Source organism: Epargyreus clarus, unplaced genomic scaffold (assembly GCF_041222505.1).
Source record: "Epargyreus clarus isolate Ecla_fem2 unplaced genomic scaffold, WU_Ecla_fem_2.2 ptg000021l, whole genome shotgun sequence".
NCBI classification, from domain to species: domain Eukaryota; kingdom Metazoa; phylum Arthropoda; class Insecta; order Lepidoptera; family Hesperiidae; genus Epargyreus; species Epargyreus clarus.
This window is the reverse complement of record NW_027332228.1, coordinates 4,008,023-4,024,436: the sequence shown is the minus strand read 5'-3', so window position 1 is coordinate 4,024,436 and position 16,414 is coordinate 4,008,023. Positions and strand designations below refer to the sequence as shown.

Here is a 16,414-nt window from a genome sequence, read left to right as displayed (position 1 = left end):
ATAACGTTCCAACAAGAGTGTGCAAATACTCTGAAGGGGGGTGTTTCTCAGTAGTTTTATAGAGAGCATAAAACATGACCGCACGCTATCTGTGCCCTTTCCGATGTCATCTTCACGCGATCGTTTCCGCATATCTTTGCTAACGCTTTGAGAAAAGATCCCTTCGAACGTGTAAAACGATAAAGCCATTTGCATTGTAACGATTTTCTTTGTCACAGAAGAAGTGAAAGAAGCGTCCTGTCGGCGTTATTTTAAATGATAACCGATGATCAGTACGAAACAAAATAAAATTGCTAGTTTATTTTGATCGCGTAATATGCATTGGTTTACATAAAAACTAAGGAAAAGAGTCATATAAATAAGTATGGCTTACCAGATCATGGCAGATACCGTTGATATAAACAGTATATACAGGTACGCTGTTGGTATAAACAGGATATAACCGAATCACATAAAATACGCTGACACGCTGTTATTTTCCTGTGTGCTTTTTTTCATATTATATAGGAATAGCAGACGACCATGCAGTCCATCTGATGATACTGCATCCCATGAACATATGTAATCAATCCCAGATAAGGTTAGATATTCCTACCTGAGGTCGGTCACAGATTCGCTGCTACACCTGAGGATTAAGCTGGAACGCCTCGGAAAAGTATCTCTTCCTTACCACACTCTTCAAACTAGAACACAGCAACGCTTAGCGCTGTTGTTATGAGGGACAAAGAAACAAAAATCGGGACACAGAAACTTAAAGGCAACAACAGACAAACAGACAAACGTCTCACATTTTTGGTAAACGAAAAAAATAAAAATATATTAAAACTTTTTGCGAAAAACATTATTATAGATTATTTGTCAGCATGATTTCCAAAATCAAAAACTTGTTTAAATGTCACAATGTGTTTCGAATGAGAAATCAAATATAGGAATAAATATGGTTTTATTTCCACAATAAATTCTCAATTACCCCAAAATGGATACCTAACACGGATTTGCTTTAAAATATACACCGGACACCTAAATTAAGGAAGAATATGGATAATTTTGGTAATATATTCAATATCTATTGTATGTGCCTGCTTACATTTATGTTATTTATGTTAAGAAGGTATTGGAAAAAGAAGTCGGGATACCACATTTATATAGGTACTTTATAAGCATTGTACTACTAGAAAAATAAAATTAAATATGAAAATATGCATATACAAATATTCCATCGATTTCACTAGTCTAAGATTTTACAATTGAATCCCCTAAAATAATTTCAGATAGGGATCTTGATGATCTTCTGAATATGACGGATACAGATGACAGCTCTTCTTCCTCAAACCAAGCCGTATTTGAGAGTAAGCCGTTGATACTAGAGCTTCATGAACTAAAGAAGGATGAACCTGATACAGAAGCAGTAGCTCAATCTCAAGAAGCTATAAAGAAGAAGAAAGAAAAGAGAAAGAAAAAGAAAAGTCAACGCGAAGCAAATAAAGATGGAACTAGTGACACATCTAGTAGTCTTTCTGATTCCATTCCAACTCTGCCTGATGAGGCCAATAAAGAAGAATTTTACGATGCCCATGAAAGTTACCATACTCTTCCTGGTAAGAGTTTTAAATTTAAACTGGAAATTTAACTAAAATATGAACAAAAACAAAATAGAGAACTAATTAACAAATAGAAAAAAATAATAATAATAGATATAGATAATAAAATGCAATCAAACAATACATTGCAAAATCATGATTGCTGTTGCATCTTTGCTTAATTTTAGTAATTAATTGTAGAGTTTTCAGAAAATCAACAAGCAAGTCCTACTGCTGCACTCATATTAGGTCGAGTACAATCAGACATTGTCCCAAATGTAGAAGATCCTAAGCTACTGCCTCAAAGAACAGCAACATCTGAAACAGTATCTGGTACTCGACAACCATCTACTATAAACGTTAGTACATTTACATGAATCATTCAGTCCATAGTCCTACTAAATACTTTATTGATTTACTGCTGGGTATGGTTTTAAGACGTGGAAGGAACTTCGAGGGGATGATGTCGTACTTTTCCAGAAAAAATGCCACAGGCCACTTCAACAACAATGTAAAAACGATATTTTTAATTATTGCGATTAAGTAAATTATAAAAACTTATCAAATAGCCGGATTTCTGTTAATAGCATCATCAGATGTTACGCGTGCTTTGATTAGGTCAGACGGTCGATTAAATGATTGGGACTCCATTACGTTGACTGCGGATATATTGGGCTGCTAATAAAACTAGAAGGCTGCGACATAAAACTACTTAATTATAGATAAGTAAACAATATTACAATGGTATATACTCGAATCTAGAAACTGGAGCAATTGTCGAACATAAATCCGCATAGGTGCTGATAAATGAGCCTGATAATAATGCAACGTTATTTATTTATTACAGAAACCTGTCTCCAATCCACCATGATGAAGTTGGCTACCACATCGATGAAGTTATTATATTCATTTAAATAAAAGTAAACTGAAATTACTCCTTTTATTTACCTCCCTCCGTATGTAGACCGTTTATTAAAATTAAAAATACAATAATTATTTTAACACACTTCTATAAATAAATAATGCTATTTTAACTTACTAATCTAGGAATTCTATCATACATAAAAGATTTATTTATGCTAGTACTCATAAAACACAGATTATGAATGAACAATTCTAAGTCTATGGATGCATACCACAGAGTTTAAGTGGGCACCTGACAAAATAATATAACATACAGATTATGAATGAACAATTCTAAGTCTACGATAGAAGCCATAGCTTTTAAGTTGCCACATGATCATTACTGGTACATTATAATCAACTTGACTTTTAATATTATCGTAAAAAACTAAAATTACGACACTAAACTTCACTGTCAGTTGTAATCTTAAATTTGTAGTTGCATGTTTTGTCAAGGCTAAATAAATTATTTCGTTTTGATAATTCAATCGAAAGTCCCATAACGGGACTTTCCTGAAAATCTTTGGAGTAAGTAGAAAAAAGTAAAATAACTTGTGGTGATGGTATTCATTAAATATATCTGGTTATTTAGAAATAATATGGTCTTTGTGATATCCTTTGTGTACACTGCAGTTCATAATTGCTTCTAACAAGAACATTAATATTGAAAGAGAGAAGAATGACAATAACGTTTATTAATAACAATAGTACCATTGCAGTACAAAATGTTATTCGTTAAAAATACTTTCAATTTGCAGTCATGGATAAGCCGTCTCGACACAAAACTAAAAATAAAAAAGCTCCAGCTAAGCCTAAAACACCAAAAAAACGCAAAAGTGATGGTAAGTATCTAAAACCCTATAGAACATCATGAAATTCATATACCTATCCAAAATGACTACTTTTAAAATATTATTTTTGCATTCAGGACCAACATGTTCTATGTACTTAGCTGAACTAACAAGGAGATTAGCAAAGAAAAAGAAATTAGAAGCAGAATCACCTAGAAATGTCGTACGTGAGTTATTTTCTTCTTAACTTAATAATCTCGAAGTATTTATTAAGTGTATATCTTAAATTTCATTGTAATTATCTTACAGATTTAATAATAGATAGCATAACGAATGCGTTACCTTTGAAGTTTTCTAGAAGATCGCCTACCAAAAAAGATTCACCTGTAAAAATCGAAACACTACAGACATATGCTCCTGAACTTTTACCAAATGATATGATAGAAATACCTCCACCAGTGATAATAGCTTCAGACCTACACTTAGCTGCCACCAACGAAAAAGTAGCTCCACAAAAATCTGGATTTAAAATGCCTAAAATGCCTTTAGTAAATAGTGATGTATTCAAAGCACCAGAGAGAAGAAATAAAATAGTAATGGAGGATGCATCTGTAAATACAAGTGGAGACCACGATGTTGCCAGCGAAATAGCCAAACATGTAGGCACTTTAAGAAAGATATCTTTAATCGCAGAAGAATTTAATCAGAAAACAGGTAAAGTTTACGTTTATGTTTTACATGTTAATTGACAATGTGTATGCACAATCTATAATTAATACATTTATTTCTTTAAACAATATTATTACAGATAACGTGTCTTGAATATAGCTAAATGATATGCGGCGTAAACAAAAGTAAATAAGAAAGATTTTTTTTATAACAGTCAATTTTGTTTCAGCTAAGAATTTAAAAGAAATAGTGGATAGCGTTCAAGAAGATCTCATAAAGAAACTAGAAGAAATAAAAGCAGAAGAGAAAGCTAAAACAGAGAAGGTCCTTTCTATCGCAGAAGAGCCCATCGCAGCACAGTAGTACAGGCAGGGCATAAAACATAAGAGAAGACACCACTGACACATGTCAGTTAATCTGCCAAAATTTTATGTTACTGTTTGAATTATATGAAATTTTCTGTAAAATTTAATTACGATAAATAATTATATGAGTACCATCTGTTAACTGTTTTTCAATCGGTAATACTGTGAATTTTAAAATTAGTTGATAAATTTGTATAGTGTCCATTCCGAGTTGGTGATGTAGGGAAGAAGTAAACAAAATCAAACCGGTAGCAAATTACGTAGCAACTGTATAAAGCACTATTGCAGTACTGTATTTAACTACATGTGAAAGCTTACCACCAACACCCTCCATCCTGTTACCTTTCAGGGTGGGAGGGTAAAATTTGAAAAAACTTGCTTATTTCATATGAAATAAGCGAAAAAGGTATGTAACAATTAAACTATTAAAAATGTATTATAATGAAAAAACTTATTAACAAGTGATGTATGAACTATAACGATCCACGTGGCTGAGCGGACCCGGAAACCTTTGCACGTCAGACATACCGGTCTGACGCGCAAAAGGTTCCGGGTTTGATCCCCGGCTAGACAGATATCTGAATGATGAATTTAGATATCTATTCTGGGTGTGGGTGTTTGTGTATTTGTCTTTGTGGGTGTCCATGGCATCCGCGATAAAGGGAGTCCTGTGTGTAGAAAACGTTGTATTTTTATCATTATTATTACCTACTATTCCCAGTAATAAATTTTTAAACGACTTCGAAGGGTTATGTTTTATTATTATGGGTGTTGTGTGTGTGCCAAAGAATGACATACTACATGTATGTTTCATTCTCCCGGCCTGTAGCCAAAAGGGCTTGACGGATGCTAACATTGGTATCGTTGGATTTGTCTTGCGAGAGTGACATAAATTTCCCTTCTCACTCAACTATCTTTATTATTATAATAATTTCTTAGTTATATTTTGTAGACTGATGGAATCATTTGGTTTTGTTGCACCAAAGAAAATTCCCAGAAGTGAATATCTGCCAGCTAAGCTTAAGCCAGTTAGAGACAAAACTCCTAAAGGTAATTGGAATACGTTCTCAATTGAATTTTTCATATCATATCTTACGCGTAGAAAAAAAAGGAAAAAAGTTTTCCTTTAATTTCTCATCTTTCTAGGTCTTCAAATATTCATAAAATAAATAACTTTGACCATAGAGTTTTATGTCGACTTTTACTTAATTTATATAAATGCATTACTTAATTATGTTGTTTAGTCTGACATTTGATAAATTTATTACTTTCAGGCAAACCTACTTTGCCGGATGATAAACATTTAGATGCAAATAAACCGTCGCGGGTGAGCAGAATACCTCTTACTTTTACAAAACAAGCTTACCAATGTACTAAAGGTCCTAACGCAGGTATGTATTTGTAATCATGTTTTATTGTATCTTAGATTCAGAAGGCACTACAATAGTGATACTGTTGTAGACTGTTAAATTTTAATGTGCATTTTTATGGCATTTTAGATAATAAAGGATTAACTAATAAACCGGTGCGAAAGCCCTCTCCAAAACAGAAGAAAACACGTAAGTTAACTATCATGTATATTGTAATTTTACGGTGAAAACTCATGGAGGTACTCGTATTTTCATCAGCGCCCATGGAATACCAGTTTTATTTCAAATTCCCGAGACACACAGTTTTCTGTCAATACACTCTGCAGAAATTATGTGTCTCTTATGTGAATACCCTGCGCCGCACTACCGCGGAAAACGCAAACTGGCAAGATTCTACTGTTTTCCCTCTCTATAGCGGAAACCATAAAAAACGCGTCCGCAGTGAAAATAAAAAATCGCGCCTTGAAAATTGCAACAGAATTGTCATTTACATTCTCATGTTTCTAAGTGAGCTTCGCTCCGCCACGGCGGCAAGTTAACGCTCCCGGAATTCTCATTCTACATAAAAACTTCACGATCGTTTCTCTTATCACCATTATCGATCTTTGAATATATTTCGAAGGTGTTGATGAAAAAACAAAAACAAGTAATATTCCTCGAAGGCAGCATGATACAGAAAAACCAGTAAAAGAAACAGCGGTACACGAAAATCAAATATCGAATGATAGTGACTTAATTGAAGGAAGACAAAACGTTCAAAGAGTTCAACATTTGAATATTGATGCAGGTATACTTTAATTTTATTCTCAAAATTGTACCAACGAGTACTCATGATACGCGGTTTTAATTTCTTTATTGCTTATATTTCAATCAAGTTCGATGGAAGTTGTATCAGAGTCAACAACACTAAGTATATCTTTGCACACCGAATTTTGCATTTTATTTTTTTGTGATTTGCACATTAAATCATATTATAATATTATTTTTCTTTTGGAGTTTACAATACTAAGTAGTTTGGATTTATGATTTTCCCTTTTTTAGTTAGAATTTTTATATAATCCGACCACAATTTCTGATATGATATTAGTCAGGATCACATAAAAGGATTTAGACTCGAACATCGCTTGCGTGGCCACTTATCGATTCTTGACAAATCCAATGAATGTGACACAATCCTAAGAAATACTGCAATTTGCAATAAAACGTGTGATTTTCAGATTTCTCTCCTAAATGCCAATCGGAGACGAATTCTAAGGCGAAACCAATACCGACATTTGGACAAATTTATAGGCACAATTACATTACAGGTAACTAAGTCTTTCTTCTTCTTCTCCTCCTTGACGACCCGTACAAGGTTCCGGCTTTGATCCCTGCCAGATAGATATCGTAATGATTCATTTAGATTTCTATCTTAAATCCACCTACGATGCAGAAAATCTTATTGTTAGGTTGTGAATCTAGAAAACGCCGTCTCCTATATCTCTTTTTTAGAATGTTACTAGCTGACCCGGCAAACGTTGTGTTGCCATTTAATAAAAAAATATTAAAGGTGAACAATCCTTATCCTTAGGGATATGAAAAATAGATAGTAGCCGATTCTCAGACTTACTGAATATGCATATAAAATTTGGTGAAAATCGGTAAAGCCGTTTCGGAGGAGTACGGTAACTATCATTGTGACACGAGAATTTTATATATAAGATTATTATGTAAAAAAATATTAATACCCTTATGACTGACGGACAAACACACATACGGACGGGCGGACACACACGAGTAATTTTATAAGTGTTCCACTTTTTTTCGTTTTACTGTACTAAAAGGAAGCAGCCAATAATATTATACGTACTCATTTATTTCAAGCGTATGTTTAAATATTTTTTTCATTACAAAGATTGGCTTCTAGAATCAGTGAGCGAATTACTAGACATGTCCGACAACTCTATATTTTCTGGGCCGAGAATTGTGGAAATCACTGAAGCAAACGATGATGATGAAACTCTCCGTAACCACATAATTATAGGTAAGATTTACTAATCTTTAAAATACTCGTATATTATGGGTTTTGGATCCGTGGGATCCTAGGGTCGATCCAAAATTGGTTTGTGCCGCGTACGTGCAAAATGTAGAATTGACTTCCTCCTGAGGTATTCCCGGGGCGCTATGACACGGGACTCTTCAATAAGGGTGCAAAAAGAGCTCTCATTCAAAGCCGGCGATGCATTGGCGACTCCTCTGGTGTTGCAAATGTCCATAGGCGACGGTGACTGCTCTTCACTGGGTAGCTGGTCTGCCTTATCGTTAGATATAAATATATAAAAAATGATTTGTGATTTATTAAAATGTAATAATAAAATTAAATATTGTTGGACAAAAACATACAACGGAGTTTTCATATAATTGTTATTTTAAGTACTCTTAAACATTAGATAATATTTGTGGTATTAAATGTATTTTTAAATTATCGATCGGGCAACGTTCATATTAGGTACATATCAAACAATTTATGTAAGATATTTCTTTCATCTTCAGATTCTACACAAAATAGGCCAAGCACGCCAAGTAGGCCAGAAAAGCCAATAGGTTCTAATAATGGACCCCAAGGGGCTTTTAAAACCACAAACCAAAATGTAAGCGATTGGCTAACATCCGAATTCGAACATTCGACAAAAGATAATGAATCTGGTAATTAACTTTCTCTTTATTTATGAGTACTTATTATGCACATAGTAAGTACGTAGCAAATAGCCTAAGAATGTTTCATTTCATTCTAAAATAGAAGAAACGTAACATTTTTTTATAATATAGGAGTAGCAGACGAACATGCATTTTACCTGATGGTAAGTGGCTACTGCCGCCCATGGACATCTGTAATCAACCCCAGGTAGGATTAGATCTTCTTACCTGAGTTCAGCACCAGATGCGCTACTAACTCTGTGGACTAAGCTGGAACGCTCGGAAAAGTATGTCTCACTTCAAACCAGAACAAAGCAGCGCCTAACACTGCTGTTATTGGGTAGAAATAGGTGTGGCGATGGTAACGCTGGAGTCGAGTCACAAATACATTCATCTAATATTTAATGATCATGAACTGTATAACATATATAAAACATTTTTTTGAAACGGGTTAAAGGATTAAATAATGTTTGGCATACCAAAGATTGGAATTTTGTGATTTCTGTCTACAAGAAATTGTCTAATTTTAGTCGATCTTACATAGGCGAAAAATTGAATAGATTGTACATAAAAATCTCGCTTTAGACACGTTGGTAATGGATCAAGAAAACGTACCTATCTACTATTGCTACATACTTTAAATGTTCGTTGTGATTTAATAATAAGGAACCCGTTTCATGTTTTAGGCTACAGATCAATGAGTCCACCAAGTAAAGTACAATCCACCACAAAATCAAAGATTACAGAAAATTTGGAACCAGCGGTATTAGTAGATGATACTATAAGAAGCACAAAATCAACAAACGACTCAATCTCTTCCCCCGACGGGAGTAAAGGAGATAGTAAAGGTAAGAAAGCCTCAATTTTATTTGACCTTTTATGAAAAAAAATATTTTCAAATAAATTTGAAGTAACTCTTTCTACACTCATAACCCCATTCGGAGTCTTCCTGTATTAAGGGTGCCATGGTCAGACCCTGAACAAAAATCTAAATTAATCGTTTAGATATCTGTCCTGCCGGGGATCAATCCCCAGAACTCATTGGCTGTCGAATCGGTATGGTGACCACTCCGCCACGCGGGTCATTATACATTAGGTCATAGGATAGGTCATTAAGTTATCTTTGTATATTAAAGCTATACCAATATTTCTTCTAGGTACCATAGACTCCGGCGGCAACACCGCCATACCTACACCTATTTCTGCCTTATAACGGCAGTGTTAAGCGCTGCTGTGTTCTGGTTTGAAGGGCGTGGTAAGGGAGACATACTTTTCCGAGGCGTTCCAACTTAGTCCTCAGGAGTAGCGGCGCATCTGTGGCCGACCCAACTAGGAAAATTTAATCCTATCTGGGGTTGATTACAGATGTCCGTGAGCGGCAGTAGCCGTTCACCACCAGGTGGACTGCATGCTCCTTTGCCACTCCTATATTTTATATAAAAAATATCACATACAAGTCCAAAACTTATACAATTCCCCATACAGTCATACATATACGTGAAATATATACTTTTCCAGTTAATTCTTTAAATGGACGGGACACAGTAATTGTCAATAAGCTTAGACCAGAATGTTATGTATCCCAGAATGTGTATCAAGCTATCCCAAAACTTAACACCGATCTCAAGCCCGTGCAACAATTAAAACCAGGTAAGACCCAAATTAATGCTAATTTAATAGACATATTTATCGTTCGCCAAACTTTTCTTAAAAAATATGCATAAAAATTGACTTGTATCTTACCTAGTAATAGGTTACCTATATCCAGGCTATAATTTATACATAATTCATAGGGTAAATATATTCAGACAACTAGAAAATACAATTATTTATAACAAAATAATCGGCATACGACTATCGCATTCGTATTAAAATAAATAATTACAATAATCATGTCACTCTTAAGAGAAAACACCATTTTGATATTTCGTACGTCTATAAATAGTTATAATATGGTACATAATAGTTTAAATATGGTTATTAAATACTTTTGTTTTAAGATCTTCGCAGAAATATGAAATTCCCTTCGACACCTAATCCGGTACGAAAGAGAGAAATCCCAAACAGTATACCTGTTCCTTCTTACGTGGAATGCCCGTCAGAAATTATTCAGAAAACAACAAATTTTGAAGGTATGCCAATTTTTATCCCACCTGTAAAAATATCAAAGCTTTAACCGCTCTACACTCGCAGCCCCACACTAGGATTCCCTATATCGTGGGTGCTACACACACAGACAAATACACAAATACCCAGACCCAGACTCAGAAACCTAAATTCATCCATTATATATTTGTTGACCGGTATGGTGACCGCTCCGCCACGCGGGTCGTCGACAAACCTGGTCCGAAAAGCTGACAATTGGTAAAATGGTTCAGAATGTTATATCAAGAAGCATCTTAAACGTCAACTGAGGATCCGTTGGCGGAGGTAGCCACTCAAACACCGAAAAAGTTATTTAATTTTAATGTGTTAACTGTTAAGAAATAAAATCGTCAACTAGTTCTAGTGTTGTGAATTATACGTTAAGTCACCTGAACAATAAATGAAAAAAAAAAATTGTATATACAAATGTTCAGTGATTTCTTCTTAATTGACAATTTAGCAAGTGATACTCTGTGCTATTTTAAATAAATATAAATATTAGCTGCATTAAGTGTTAGCAGCTGTTATTTTAAGGAAATATTAATAACATTTTTTTGCAAGGCATGGACGTACTAAGCAGCGTCGCTGACACAGAACCAGAGCTTTTCGACGACCTGAGCCAATGCACCCTGGAGCAGATCGCTGACGACAGTGACCTGGACGAACGCGACTGGTCCCAGCACCAGTGCAGCTCGCAAGCCAGCACCACGCTGCTGAACCTCTCGAACACCTCGGGAACTATGACCAGCAACACCTGGTGCAACAGGCTCTGTGACCATAGAGATAGGTACTGCGAGTCTGAGAGGAAGTGGTCAGGTGATTGAACCATACTTTGTATCCATGTTATGTATAATAATTCTGTTTATGTTGTTATGTGGCGGTTGTTTTTATTATTTGTAAGGGCCGATTTCACCAACGTCGCATAAATCTTATTCCCAGAATAAGTCGTTAGTTACTCGCGAGTAAGCCTATTTTACGTTTCACCAACATTTATCCTAGGGACAAAATCTCTATACTGGAGTAAAGTCGCATACCGCCGATTTCGGACGAGTAAGCTGCAATTCTTGGATTAGTAGTGTCATTTTTCCGTCACTGTATTGTATGTTTGAGATCAAACTCGTCTTGAAGGTCTTGAAGTCATGTAATAATATAGTCACATAAACGGTACAGAGTAACGATATAACTATCAGAAAAACCCCAATTCGCAGCACATTAAATACTTTTATTCCATTTTTAACACTTTTATCAGCCAACTAGCATAGTTACCACTAAACAACTTATCACCTTGATGGTTAGCGTACGACTCCCAAACTGACTACTCGAGCCGACGTTATCACAGACTTTTATAGGGATATTAGGTGCATACTACCCACAATACAAGTTTATTTTAATATCAAACTACCTATTTTAATATTAATTTTTCAATCATTGCTGTTAAGACTACAATAAAATAACTATTAAATTCGAAAATCATGACATTCGGCCATCCGACAGTGTGTCGCCTCCCGGCACACACAACAATCCTCATTATATAAATTTACATCACACAATAAAAAATTCAAACACATTACAATTACAAATAAATTACAACTTCGTTACAACACAGTATTTCATCCCCTACAAATCATGACATTCACATTAATGAAGCAAGGATAGTATTCAAAATTATAAGTTTATAACATTAAACCAACAACAGTAACAACAAACACAAAAAAAACAATAATTAGTACATTATCCATCATAATTAACAGACTACCGTTTAAAGGTGCTGCATAGATACAAAATAATGCATGTAATTAATTAACTTAAACTTCCTTAATTCATACTACAATTATGATGAGAAAAAAAAATATTTCGAAAATCTCAAAGTAATCGATTAATTAACATTAAAAATTGAATACCATTTTAATCCGTTATTACAACGGAATCACGACCTACACGGGTTATTCCTAAAAACTTAACATATACAAACAACATGTAACGTACAATAACAACAGAATGTGACATCCAATACTATAACAATGACATTATTTCAAAAGTATAAGCTAAACTATTTAAATCTATCATCAAACAATGTATTTTTATGTAACCAATATTATTTGTTCTTATTCATTTACGAGGTATTAAATTAATTATTAATATTTGAGAAATACAAATATCTCGGGCTATGACGGCATTGTCATTAAAGTGATTAACAGAGAATCGAAAGCAATAAAATATCTTTACAATCGAATTAAAGAAAGCGACTATACAGCGTTATTAAAAAAAAACAATAATTACACTATTCCCATAGTTCTAAAAGATAAAAAATATATTTTTAAATTAGTATTTATTATTTCCTTATAACAAATTTCTAGTCCTCAACGGTTATGGTAAAATGGTTATTGGATGTTTGAAATATGTATAAAAACAAAAAGTTCACAATACCATCAATTGAATTGTAGAAGGGTAATGATTATGGCAAATATCTAATTACCAATGAAGATTTAAAACAAATATTCTGACAATGAATATACATAAGGTTAAAGTCAGTAAATTCAACACCAAGAGAAATAGACATGTTAATTATAATGATATTATTGATGACACAATAAGAATTAATTCTTAGATACATGTTTAAAAAGAAAACTATTAAATTTACTTGTTGAAACAGCAGTTAATGACATAATATCAGTTTTTTTTGCCTCACGAATTATGTTTTGAGGAAACCCCACTAACAGAACTTGTCTTAGAGCCAACAATATGCAAGCAATATACATATTGCAATTTATTAATTTGAATTAAAGATATTTGAGTAAACCACATTAAAAAAAAATTAGTAACCTTTCCTTCACCTTTCACATCTATTCTATCTATCTTCTATACTTATAATAAATCTGTAGAGGTCAATTCTGCACATGAAATATATTTCCAAAATAACTATCAGGGGTGATAAGGGATCGATACTGATGCCAAAAGTGCAATCAGTAAAATCTTTTACTGTCTGTCTGTCTGTCTGTATAACCGTTATAGAAACAAAAACTACTCGACGAATTTTAACGCAACTTGGTACAATTATTTGTCATACTCCTGAGCTGGTTATAGTATACTTTTTATCACGCTACAATCAAGAGGAGCAGAGCACTGAAGGGAAATGTTGGGAAAACGGGAGAAGTTACTCCATTTTTTTAGCTTCCATCGCGTGTGTAACCTTAATGGTTAAAGCTACACAGAAATCACGTATGACGGAAATGTTCTTAAAATTATTTAAAAAAAGAAACAAAAAAAATCCCACCACAGCAAATGTTTATATCTTTTATTGTTGACTCACAATAACACGTGTAACTCCAGATAGCTTAGCAGTTCGAAGCTTTCCGATTATATTTGTCTACTCCTAACGTTTATAACACTCTCGGTCATTCCCAATTAAAAAAAAAAATAAACAATATTAACTATTCCATAAAAAAGAATCAGAAATCATACCCCGAAGTGTCAAGGGCCGCTCAACCTTAACATTTTCCTATCTCAACGGCAACACAACGCTTGCCGGGTCAGCTAGTCACATATACTCGTAAATGTGCTGTGTTCTTTAAAATAAAATCTAAAAAGATTACAATCCACGTTAATGCCTACTTGTTCCCCTTTTCAGTTTAACAGTTCAGCTTTTACGGAAGAGCATCAATTACCAATTATAATAATATATACCATATTATTTAATCCTGCATGAACATTTTAGGGTATTTAAAAATAAACTTAAAAACGTATTTAATATATAAGCGCTGCTATAATTCAGTGTCTTTTTTTTGTTTAAGTTCAGGGCAATTAAGTTTTAAATTGGCTTATTTACATTTTATTAAATTACATTCGAATTTAATTAAAAGTAGATGTTATAATTAAGAAAAATGTTTGTAGGCAGCGAATATGTATGAAAAATGTTTAACAATTACTTATTCAGAAACAATTTCAATTTCATTTAATTTGATATTTTCTTAACTTATTAAAAGTGGTTTGCACTTTTATCATTAATAAGCTAAAATAACCAGTCCACTCCAACTACATAAAGAAAAGGCAATTCTGTCAAGTCAGTCTGTTACCAATGCAGTCTGGATCTCAAGACCCATTCTCGTGTTTTGTCATAGACATGTGGTTTAAAGCGAGATAACACAGATGATTGACCTCAAAAATCCAAACCCCTAGCTACGGGCCATTGCCATAAATTTTAACTAAGTCCAGTAAGTTAAGTCAGTACCAAAAGTCAGTCCTTTAAGTTAGTACCAAAATCTACTTCAGTGTTCAAAAATAACAACCAGGAAATTAAATATTAAATGTCTTAGTGTATAAAATAGTCATATAGATTTAGTTTAGGCATCAAACAGGTCTTCATGTGTGGACCCCTTTTTTTTATAGCCATTCTCACATCAAAGGCATTGTGAAGCTAGAAGGTTCAGTAAATATTTGACTTCAGAGCTATTTAATACTTGTGCTCCATTCCCATTTGGTTAGGGATATCATCTAAACATATGACAAGAATATGACATTCACATATCTATACAACAAATATTTTTGCATGTGAATTAATTAGTAATAAGAGATCTGAGAATAAGTAACAATATCAATTTACAACATTTTTAGAATTTTTGCCCGTCTGTTTTTGAAATAGCATGAAGCTTGGTTTAACCATTTTAACACAAAAGTTATTACAATTAAACGTCCGAATTACGAAGAATAGGTCTTCGTAATATTGCATGATATGTCAGGATAGTTACTTTCAATTTACCGTTGTGCTTATAAGCATTATACTTGTTGTTGTAGGTATAGTTGACATTTTATTATAAATCCACACAAACAGTCGCGGAAACATCTTGTATATACTTAATTCAATCAAAATAGTTTGCCACTAATATTGCACAAATTTTAAAATTCTCCTTTTCAGCGAGTGTTAAGTAGCTTGTGTTCCACCCAATGGATCATATTCAAAGATAACATTATTAAAATTGTTGTTATTCTATATATTTTTGGAGTAAATTCAGGAACCTTAACTTGTATTATCTAATTTTGTTTCCTTGGTAGAAAATTTGTTCGTAAGCTTACATACCTTCTCAAGCGAAACTTCATCATCAGAGTATGAGATGGAACTCAGACTATGTTATTCTTCTTGGCTTTCAATATCTTTACCACACGGCTTGGACTGGCACCTTTAATGGTACACTTAGTGGTGAAGTACACAATTCAGTATTTAACATCATTATTCCCCTGAAACATAGGCATTATACTTGGGACATTGTCTGTTCAAATTCTCATTAAGAAACATTTATAAATGCTTTTCTACAAATCTATAGTAAATCTCTAACTCATTTGAGAAGATATTAAATTAAAAGAAAACTTTTGTAAAAATATCCAAATTCATATAAATATAGCAATTTCGTGTGTAAGTAGGTAATAATATCAAAATAGTAAATGAGTCATTTTAAGCCAATGGACAAACATAGTCTACTAGCCTCTTTAGTCCGGTGAACAATCATAGTTCACCAGCTTCATTCATTTAATCCGGAATGTATTGACTCCCTAGACTAGAACAACAGTGATCCCAGTGAACAGTGAACAGTGATCCTAGATCTCTAGAGTAACAGTAGTGTTAACATTACGTTTCTTAGGGTGGGTTGCATCATGTAACTTGAACGCAAACTTTAACCGGGCTTTCGATGCAACGCACCCTTACCAGCGAGCATCATTGCTCACTCAATCATTATCTAGCGTACATCATTGTCCGCTCAATCATTATCTAGCGTACATCATTGTCCGCTCAATCATTATCTAGTGAGCATCATTGCTCACTCAATCATTATCCAGCGTACATCATTGTCCGCTTAATCATTATCTAGCGTACATCATTGTCCGCTCAATCATTATCTAGCGAACATTCATTGTTCGCTCAA

The 16,414-nt window shown here is 33.7% G+C and overlaps 3 protein-coding genes across 8 annotated transcripts in view; all 3 read left to right on the top strand.

Annotated features, from left to right (window-relative positions):
• The first annotated feature begins 870 nt into the window (after positions 1-870).
• On the top strand, positions 871-2,461 carry LOC140750986 (uncharacterized). Of its 2 annotated transcripts, none has more exons than XM_073084767.1 (4): positions 871-1,050; positions 1,272-1,598; positions 1,791-1,939; positions 2,428-2,461. In XM_073084767.1, the coding sequence occupies exons 1-4, from the start codon at positions 1,038-1,040 to the stop codon at positions 2,449-2,451; spliced, it is 513 nt and encodes a 170-aa protein (XP_072940868.1). In that variant the 5' UTR covers positions 871-1,037; the 3' UTR covers positions 2,452-2,461. The 2 variants fall into 2 exon arrangements, with proteins under 2 accessions (XP_072940868.1, XP_072940867.1); XM_073084766.1 differs by having other exon boundaries at positions 872-1,050; positions 1,782-1,939.
• A 415-nt stretch (positions 2,462-2,876) lies between these two features.
• LOC140750985 (uncharacterized) lies at positions 2,877-4,450 on the top strand. Its single transcript, XM_073084765.1, has 5 exons — positions 2,877-3,011; positions 3,242-3,325; positions 3,412-3,501; positions 3,584-3,988; positions 4,173-4,450. The coding sequence occupies exons 2-5, from the start codon at positions 3,244-3,246 to the stop codon at positions 4,304-4,306; spliced, it is 711 nt and encodes a 236-aa protein (XP_072940866.1). The 5' UTR covers positions 2,877-3,011; positions 3,242-3,243; the 3' UTR covers positions 4,307-4,450.
• A 122-nt stretch (positions 4,451-4,572) lies between these two features.
• The window catches only part of LOC140750984 (uncharacterized), a 50,446-nt gene continuing 38,604 nt past the window's right edge, over positions 4,573-16,414 (top strand). For 4 of the 5 annotated variants that reach the window (XM_073084764.1, XM_073084760.1, XM_073084763.1 and 1 more), the window contains exons 1-10: positions 4,573-4,714; positions 5,261-5,358; positions 5,583-5,699; positions 5,808-5,867; positions 6,301-6,465; positions 6,896-6,985; positions 7,573-7,701; positions 8,211-8,363; positions 9,041-9,202; positions 9,873-10,004. In XM_073084764.1, coding sequence (XP_072940865.1) covers positions 5,265-5,358; positions 5,583-5,699; positions 5,808-5,867; positions 6,301-6,465; positions 6,896-6,985; positions 7,573-7,701; positions 8,211-8,363; positions 9,041-9,202; positions 9,873-10,004 — 1,102 coding nt within the window. In that variant the 5' untranslated portion in view covers positions 4,573-4,714; positions 5,261-5,264. The remainder of the gene's footprint in view (positions 4,715-5,260; positions 5,359-5,582; positions 5,700-5,807; positions 5,868-6,300; positions 6,466-6,895; positions 6,986-7,572; positions 7,702-8,210; positions 8,364-9,040; positions 9,203-9,872; positions 10,005-16,414) is intronic. The other variant, XM_073084762.1, reaches the window with a different exon arrangement.

What these genes read in the sequence shown, in the direction of transcription:
- LOC140750986 (XM_073084766.1), top strand. An exon ending in AAGTTACCATACTCTTCCTG is followed by an intron (nt 1,599 to 1,781) that starts GTAAGAGTTTTA and finishes AATTAATTGTAG; the next exon opens with AGTTTTCAGAAAATCAACAA. An exon ending in GACAACCATCTACTATAAAC is followed by an intron (nt 1,940 to 2,427) that starts GTTAGTACATTT and finishes TATTTATTACAG; the next exon opens with AAACCTGTCTCCAATCCACC.
- LOC140750985 (XM_073084765.1), top strand. Translation starts at nt 3,244, where the DNA reads ATGGATAAGCCGTCTCGACACAAAACTAAAAATAAAAAAGCTCCAGCT. An exon ending in AAAAAAACGCAAAAGTGATG is followed by an intron (nt 3,326 to 3,411) that starts GTAAGTATCTAA and finishes TTTTGCATTCAG; the next exon opens with GACCAACATGTTCTATGTAC. An exon ending in AGAATTTAATCAGAAAACAG is followed by an intron (nt 3,989 to 4,172) that starts GTAAAGTTTACG and finishes ATTTTGTTTCAG; the next exon opens with CTAAGAATTTAAAAGAAATA.